Below are 8,771 nucleotides of genomic sequence, written 5' to 3' on the forward strand. Positions count from 1 at the left end.
CTGGAGGAAGGCTCAGCCCCAAAATGGCCTTCTCACCAGCTATCCTGGGACCTGGTCATTTCTCTGATGGCCCAGAGGGGGAGGGGATGCTCACCTGGCCTCTGCCCCCTTGCTTCCTCCCAGAGCTGGACCTCCAGAGAGCACTTAACCTGCAGGCTCTGCCTGTGAAGGAGGGGCCCCTCTTTATCCACAAGGCCAAGGGCAAGGGCCCCCTCCTGCCCTCCTTCAAGAAGCTCCACTTCTCTCTCACCAGTGAGGCCCTCAGCTTTGCCAAGACACCCAGTTCCAAGGTAAGCGGGGGCCGCTGTGGGGACTGGGAGGGCTGCCCAGATCACCTTCCTGGTCTCCCCTTGGGGCCTTTCGTGTAGACTCAGAGCTTTCCCAGGCGGGCTTTGGCCACCAGATCTGTGGCGTCGCCAGGGGCCTGCCCGTGTTTGGGAGAAGCTTCCTTCACAAGGGCTCATTTCCCCAAACATTTCTTAATGACTAGCTGGGAGGGGAGCAGTCTGGGAGAGGTGGAGCACCCAGACGAGCAGATTTGGCACAGAGCAGGCACCGTGCCCACGCTGGCTTGTGCCCTGCCCTCAGCTCTGACTTATTGGCAGAGGGAGCGAGACCTAAGCCGAGCCACCAGGTACTTCTTAGGCTCCCAGGTCTGGAGCTGGAAGGGACCTCGTGGCCACCTACAGATCAGGAAACTGAGACCCGGGGAAGGTCAGAGCTCTAGAGCCGGAAGGGGCTCAGAAGCTACATAGTTCAACTATGCAATTGGGGAAACTAAGGCAGATGACATGATATTTGTCTGGGTGACACAAATGTCAGAGGAGGGACTTGACCCCAGACTCTCACTCTTTCTGATGTCTCCTCAGCTTCCTCTGCACGGGGTTTTTCTGGGACTTGAGGATGGGGGGCTGGATGGCTTGTACATAAGTCCTGGGTGCCCCACTACCATTCTGGTGTGGGGCCTCCAGCCTCAGGCAGTGGGCTGTGCTCTGAGCTGAGACCCTTGTTCCCCCCCCACCCTGGGCCTTCCCACTCCAGAAAATGTCCTTCATCACCCTGGCCAACATCCAGGCGGCTGAGAAGGTGGAAGAGAAGAGCTTCGGCAGCTCCCACGTCATGCAGATCATCTATGCTGGGGACACCGGCCAGTCGGAGACGGCCTACCTGCAGTGCAAGGTGAGCCTGGCCGGGCCGGGAGCCCCCTGCTGGCTGCCCTCCGGGACCTTTGGGGGCTCAGAACGGTGACGTGAGAAGCGGGACTCACTCCCTCCCCAACACACACACACTCACACACACACTCACTCTTGCACACTCACATACTCTCTCTCGCACTCACACACTTACACACAAACACACACACTCACACTTACACACACTCTCTCACACCTACACACATACACACATTAGCTCTTTTCTTTCCTCCTCCCTTTTTCCTCTTTTCTTTCTCTCCCTCTGTTTCTCTCCTCCCTTTCCTTTTCTTCTCCCTTTTTCTTTTCTTCTCTCCTTCTCCTTCCACCCTCTTCCTTTGTGTTCTTATTCTCCCTCTCTCTTTCTTTCTCTCTCCCTCCTGCCTCCTCTCCTTTTTGTCCCCCTCCCTCTCCTCTTTCTCTCCCTCTCCATTTCTCTCCTCCCTTTCCCTTTCTTCTCCCCCTCTCCTTCTTCTTCCACCCTCTTCCTTTCTGTTCTTCTTCCTCTCCCTCTCTCCCTTTCTCTCTCCCTCCCTCCTCTCCTTTCTCCCCTTTGTCTCTCTTCCCTCTCCCCTCTTCCTCCCCTTTCTCAATCCCATTTCCTAACCTTCTTGTGTCCCTCCCTCCCTCCTTCCCTCCTTCCCAGGAAGCCTCTGGGTTCCTACATTCAGAGCCTCTCAGCTCCTTTCTCTGTTACGCCCTCCGTATTGTTCCCTTGTGTGCGGGTGTGGTACCCAAGAGCCTGCACTGTGTGTGTCCCCCACAGGCCCATCAGCCACAAACCCAGCGTGGCGGGAGACAGACAAAAGGATGGCTAAGGCACAGGCTCTGCCCTCGGGAGGCTCACTACCTCCCCACATTTATTAAGCACCTGCTGTATGCCAGGGGATGCCCAGGGTGCAAACTCTCTTACTTCTAGGAGCTTGCCCTCCATCCGTGGGCTACACGGGAACAGGGCGTGGGCAGCCGGGCTTGGCTCTGCCCCTGGCACTTTCTAGCTGTGCGACGAGGGGGCCTCTGCGGCCTCCAGGGTGGGGGTGGCCCCTCTCCCGGGATGGGGCTCCTGGGGCCGGCCGGTCACCGCCCCGAGCTCCTGGCACTGCCTCTGTTGCAGTGCATGAACGAGCTGAACCAGTGGCTGTCCGCCCTGCGCAAAGTCTGCCTCAATAACCAGGGCATGCTGGGCTCCTACCACCCGGGCATCTTCCGAGGAGAGAAGTGGAGCTGCTGCCATCAGAAGGAGAGGACAAGTAGGAGGGCCCCAGGGGCCACGCAGAGAGTCCAAAGGGGGGACGCAGAGGAAAAGCCTGGGGGACCCCCAGGCCGGGCAGGTTCTGAGGGGGGAAGGGTGGGTCCCCTGGGCACGGGAGAGCAGGACATGTTCAGTGGAGGAGGCGGTACCTTGGATGGACCTTGGTGGAAGGGGAAGGAGTTTAACTGGACCCGGGCAGTGGGACCCAGTTCCCACCCTTGGCTTAGAGCCCTCCTTTGTAGAAGCCGGAGGGCTGGGCTCCTGGGGGAGCACTGTCCACCTGCCCCCGGGACCCCCACAGGATGTGCAGGCGCCTTCTGTGCTTCCCACTGGCCAGGGGTCAGGGTTAGGAGGACGGCACCTGGGAGCCTCCTGGCCACCGACCCTGGGGACAGATCGTGGAGAGAGCCACGTTAGGGGTGACCAGTTCAAATCTGCCTGCAGACACTTAACACTCCCTAGCTGGGTGACCCTGGGCAAGTCACTTAACCCCCAACTGCCTCAGCATTTTACAGATGTGGGAACTGAGGCGGAGAGCAGGGATGTGACTTGCTCAAAGGGCAGAGCCCGCCGGCTGCTGTGACTGGTAGCTCATGGTTACAGAAACCCATCCTTGGAGGGCAGGAGAGGCAAGGGCCCACTGGCAGAGCTCTGCTGTTGGCAATTCTTATTCCCAACTTATGATGGTTGCTGTTGGCCTTTTATAGCTGCCCTCTGATCCTCACTGGGAGTCAGCTGGCTCCAGGCAGGTCCACCCATGGGCAGAGGCGTGCACCATTCTGAGGAAGGGAAAGGAGGGGTACAGGCACCTACTATGTGCCAGGCATAGGGCTAAGCACTGTACAATTATCGTCTCATTTGATTCTTACTCCACCTCTGTGAGTTAGGTTACTATGATGCCCATTTTACAGATGGGCAGAATGAGGCAGGCAGAAACAATGTGATTGGCTTAGAGCACACGGCTAATAACTGAACCCAGGTCTTCCCGTATCCATCTACGGTACCCCCATGAGGCTGCCAGCAACTTTTCTCCCTATGACCTACTATGTGCCTGCCTGCCTTTATATCTGGAGTTCTTAACCTCTTTGTGGGGGCCTGGTTCAGTCTAAATATCCCTTCTCGGAATGATAATTCTAAATGCATCAAGTAAACAAGACTGCAAGACAAAAAAACAAAAGCAAAAACTGTTAGGTTGAAAGTTTTCAAAACGGGCCGCTAGCTGGTGCAATGGAGAGAACGCCAGATCTAGAATCACAGAGGACCGAGCTCAAATCCAGTCTCAGACAATAGCTCTGTGATCCTGGGCAAGTGCTTCACCCTGTTTGCCTCAGTTTCCTAATTTGTGAAGCGAGCTGGAGAAGGAAACGGCCAATCCCTGCAGTGTCGCTGCCAAGAGACCCCAGATGGGGGCACAGAGTCAGATGTGGCTGAAATAGCTGAATGCGGTTCCCCCAAATAAACAAATTTTAAGCTCCTGGGCCCCAGGTGGGGCGGCCATGCTCTCTGGAGGCCTTGGAGCCCCCCATAGTGTTAAACTTGTCCCCTCCGGTTTCCCTGTTCCCTCCTACAGGGGATACCCAGTCTTTCCCATCTTCTAGGTCTGGGCTGTGACAAAACGCGGAACCGGGTGACCCTGCAAGAATGGAACGACCCCCTGGACCCGGACCTGGAAGCGCAGCTCGTCTATAGGCATTTGTTGGGCGTCCAAGACACGATGCGGTGAGAAGGGCGTCTGTGAGCTCCCAGGAGGTGCCCCCAGAGCAGGGGACCTGCTGATCACCTCCCCCCCTTCCAAAGCCTGGGAGGCCGAGGGCACCTCAACTCCCGACTCCCAGCTCTTCCTGGGCCTCTCGCTCCTTTTCCAAACCAATTTAATTTAACCAACATTTGTGAAGTGATTCCTGGGAGTGAAATCCCAGAGAGGATTTTGTGCCGGATCCTAGGCACAAAATCCTAGGATCCCCCTAGGATCCGGGGACCTTGGGGGAATAACACAGGGCAAGTCCCCGAGAAGCTTGGACTCGATGGCTCCAAAGGTCCCCCACTAGAGAGAGTCCTTATGGCTGTGGAAGGACAATGGTTACAAGTTTTCCCATGAAGCTCCTCTGAATCAGTTCTCTCATGAAGAGAAATGGCCCAAGAAGGAGAGGCATCCTAGATCAGAAATGGCAGGTTCTAGTTCTCCTTCCACAGGAAGGAGGGGCCGGGGTCTCATTCCTCTCTCAGAGTTTCAAGGGAAAGCCAGGTTTCAATAGGTTCCATCATGAGAGCACAGCAAGAGCTCCCCAATCCCAGGCTCTCTCCCAAGTTTGAGCTGGAATCGGGATTCACTGGGGAAAGCACTGGATGCTTGGGGAAGGCAAGACCTAACCCAGGCGGAAAGGGTTTCACACAAAGGAGAGCATACAACATGGTATAAGGTACAGAGGGCTGGGCCTGGGACCAAGAAGGCCAGAGTTCCAATCCTCCTGCTGACCCTGACTAGCTGTGAGACCCAGAACAAAGGGCCTCTATTACCTTACCTGTAAAATGAGAAAAATAATATTACTTATCTCACGGGGTTTTGAGGATTTTTTGTGGACTTAAAATGTTAAATAAATGTTAGCTGCTATTATTACTAATCTAAAATTATTTCTAGACTACTACTACTGTTATTACTATTACTATTACTACTATTACTATTACTACTTCTGCTACTACTGTTAATACTACTATTTCTACCATTACTGCTGTTAATACTACTACTACTATTACTATTACTACTGCTACTGCTAATACTATTACTACTGTTACTACTACTAGTGCTTATTATTATTATTATTATTATTACTATGGTTAATATTACTATTACTACTGCTACCATTACTATTACTACTATTGTTAATATTATTACTATTATTACTAGTACTGTTAATTATTATTACTATTACTACTGCTACTATTACTACCACCATAGCTAAATAAATAGTGGGCAGTCATCCAAAGGGTCTCACAGGACACAACCTTGGCCATTGATTTCCCTTTTCCTTTCCCTCATCAGTGAAAAGTACCTGGAGCTGCGTGCCCTGGAGGCTGCTGGGAATATCCCCAATATCCAAAATGAAGGTAGGTACCCATAGCCTCTCCCACATCCCTCACCTCCCATTTCATGATAAGCTGGTGGAGTCAGGGTTAAGTTTGAAGAGGAATCCTGATTCTAGGGTTAGGGGGCCTGAGTTCCAGTCCCATGTGAGACATTTCCTGGGTCTAGTCACCCTCTATCTAAAATGAGGAGGTAGATCAGCTGGCCTCCCCTGGCCTTCCAGCTCTAAGCCTTTGGAAGTCTGGCCCATGGGAAGCCCCAAGCTCCCCAGGGTCAGAGGTCCCAAGCTCCCGGGGTCAGAGGCCATGAGCTCTCCAGGATCAGAGGTCCTGAGCTCCCCAGGGTCAGGGGCCCTGAGCTCTGGGCCTGGTCTTTCCACAGCAGCTGAGGACGGCCTCACGCAGCTGTTCCAGGTGCTCCAGGACCTTGAGCGCGCCCACCGCTCTGGCCCACTGACCACTGCAGACCGGGAAAAGAACCATCTCTTGGAGCTGCAGACGTGAGACTGACCCGCTTCCCGCAGGCCCAGGCCCAGCCCCAGCCCTGATGCCATCCACCCCCCTCCGCTTCCTGCTGGGACTTCCCTGTCCCTTTGGCCGCCCATGAACTCTGTGCGTTGGGGACCTGCCGGTGGCCTGGGTGACCCACCAGGCCCCTTTGCTGTCCCTGCCCTCACTTTTGCTCCAAAGCTCAGCCCTTGGCTGCAAACCCTCCCACCGCCCCCACCCCATTTCTGTCACACCGAGGGCCTGAGCCCCCCTGCTGGGCTGTGCAGAGCCTCTATTTAGGGGCAGGAGGGCTGGGAGGGGCTGAAGGCCCCCGTCCACGTCCTGGTTTCCTGGCCTGGGTCACCGGGCTCCCCTGGAAAGGCAGCCTTGGTCCCAGGCCCTTTGTTCCCCGTGGCCCACTCCCAGTTATGTCCTTGACTCTAACATTCCAGGAGGTTCACAGTGGGGGAGCTCCAGAGCTGGGATGGGGAGGGAAAGGGGTACCTGGGATCCCTCATTAGGACTCGGAAGTCCCAAGATGTCTCCGTTCCTGACGCTGCTGGCCCATGATGGGCACCCAGGCTCCCAGCCATTCTCCCATCCGAGGGGGGAGTCTAGAGAGCAATGTGGTCGCTCTGACCCCTGATGGCCAGGCCCCCAGATCCCCAGGGGTGGGAAGCCTCAGCTCCTCCTGTGCCAGCAGCCTGTCCCCTTCGCTGGGCATCGATACAGATACAATAAACTTTCGTTTACCATTGTTGGTCTGGGGGGCCGTCCTCTTATTTGGGAAGGGGGGAGTGGGCACAGAGCTCTGGAGGAGAGACATCTAGGAACTGGGATGGGACCACAGAACGGCAGCAGCCCAGCTAGGGACGGGTGCAGAGAAGGACTTCTGGGGTCTGGGGCTGGCGACTTCAGAGCAATCAATCAATCCATCAATGGGCTGGGCACATTACTAAGTGTTGGGGATACAAAATCACAAGTCAAACTGTCTATAAGGCAGCAAGCACAAAGCAGGGAGGGGCTGACATTTATATAGCACCTACTATGTGCCAGGAACTTTCTACAAATATCATCTCATTTTCTCATCACAACTCTGGGCATTAGGTGCTATAATTATCCCTATTGTACAGATGAGGAAACTGAGGTTAATTGTCTTGCCCAGGTCACACAGACTTTAGACCTAGAGCACTACCCACTGGCCCATTTAGCTGCCTCTGGCAATAGCCGGAATCCTGAAGGGGTTCAGAAGAAAGAGGGAATGATTTTGGCTAAGGGCATCAAGGAAAACTTCTTGGAGGAGGGGGCATTTGAGCCTGACCTGGAATGGGGGGAGGGGTAGGACATGGCAGGATGAGGTTTCCAATACTGGCTGTTCAGGACCAGGGGAATTGCCCTTCCAAGTTTGTTTCCTGATCTGGAGCCAGAGGAGGGAGATTGGAATAGCAGCTCCCTTTGTGATCTTGGGCCCATCCCTTGTGTGGACTTGTTCTTCACGTGTCAGATGAAGATTCTGTATGAGATGATCTCTAAGATCCCTACAACTCTAACCTGGAACTGCCGAGAGCCCAGATGTTTACATCCATTTGATATTCAGCAAACAGTTAGCACCTGCTGTATACCGAGCTCTGTGCTAAGCTGCTCACCCAAGATTCAGGCAGCCGGGTTTTCTGTTCTGGGTGCTGCAGATCCCTCCTCTAAAGAGTCCCATCATTCTTCCAGAGGGGGGAGAACTGGGGTGGGTTTCCCCTGGCATTGCCTCCAGATACATTAGGACATAGGGTCACCAAGGGCTTATGAAGGGGGAGAGGGGGACACGTTTGTGTCTGTAGGTGGAGGAGGCCGCTGGGCAGTGAGAGGTGGAAGATGAGAGAGAGGGCCGTGATTGGTGGGGGTAACTCCCCAGAGGAGAAACCAAAAGGGGCTGGCCTTGGCAAGCAGGGCCACTTGGGCTGCTGGAGGGTGGAGCAAAGGAAGAGAGCGTGGGGGTTCTAACGGGAACTGTGCGCCCTCGGCTAAAGGATCCCTGGGGATCGCATGTTGCCTTGGTCTTCAAATGTAATTTTATGGCCGACTTATTGACTTTTTTTTTATTTTGTTAATTATTTCAGTTACATTTTAAGAGGGGGCAGACTGGGAGCATGGGCGGAGAAGCCTGGAAAGGGAGGGCTTGTCCGGGACTGGTAGGGACCAAAAGGGGGTGCAGGAAGAATCAGGCAGAGGGGAAAGGGGATGTTAGGAGCAGGTCCCTCAGGACCAGTTATAGGAGATGGTGAGAGCCTGCCCATGGCTCCTGGAATTAGGAAGATGGAGGAATCTAAATGGGCCTTTTTAAGGTCTCGCCAGGGGTTTACCTAAACTTTCATTAAACCCCCAATTAATCTAAATTTGTCGGGTTTAATGGGATTCCCCAGGGTGCTTTTTTTAGATGGAGGGATTCAGGTTGTGATGAGGCATGGGGTTTGCCCGGGTAGGTGTAAAAAGGATGGCTACAAATGCAAGAATCGATTCACGGACGCTGAAAAGCATGAAGGGGGACCCTCTCTGTACCGAGGGGGAGCCCGGGTCAGGCCTCTGCTGCCCGTTGGGGGGGCCTGGGGGCGGGGTTTAAGTCGGGGCCTGAATCGGAAATTGGGGGCGGGCGGAAAGAACCAAGGGAAACCCGCGGAATCGGGGCGGGAACAGGGCGAGATCGGGTTTTTTAAGTCCGGGGTTTCCGGCCCGGGAAACTTTAAGGAGTTAGGTTGGCCCCGCGTCCC

The 8,771-nt window shown here is 54.6% G+C and overlaps 1 protein-coding gene across 2 annotated transcripts in view; it reads left to right on the forward strand.

The window, feature by feature from the left end:
- The window catches only part of RASA4B (RAS p21 protein activator 4B), a 44,303-nt gene extending 37,534 nt beyond the window's left edge, over positions 1-6,769 (forward strand). Inside the window, exons 16-21 of one of the 2 annotated variants that reach the window (XM_031967984.1) lie at positions 124-290; positions 1,042-1,179; positions 2,305-2,440; positions 4,041-4,161; positions 5,483-5,547; positions 5,909-6,769. In XM_031967984.1, the coding sequence (XP_031823844.1) occupies positions 124-290; positions 1,042-1,179; positions 2,305-2,440; positions 4,041-4,161; positions 5,483-5,547; positions 5,909-6,027 (746 nt within the window). In that variant the 3' untranslated portion in view covers positions 6,028-6,769. Of the gene's footprint in view, positions 1-123; positions 291-1,041; positions 1,180-2,304; positions 2,441-4,040; positions 4,162-5,482; positions 5,548-5,905 lie in introns of both variants that reach the window. The other variant, XM_031967983.1, reaches the window with a different exon arrangement.
- Positions 6,770-8,771: the final 2,002 nt, after the last annotated feature.

This window comes from Sarcophilus harrisii, chromosome 4, assembly GCF_902635505.1.
Source record: "Sarcophilus harrisii chromosome 4, mSarHar1.11, whole genome shotgun sequence".
NCBI classification, from domain to species: domain Eukaryota; kingdom Metazoa; phylum Chordata; class Mammalia; order Dasyuromorphia; family Dasyuridae; genus Sarcophilus; species Sarcophilus harrisii.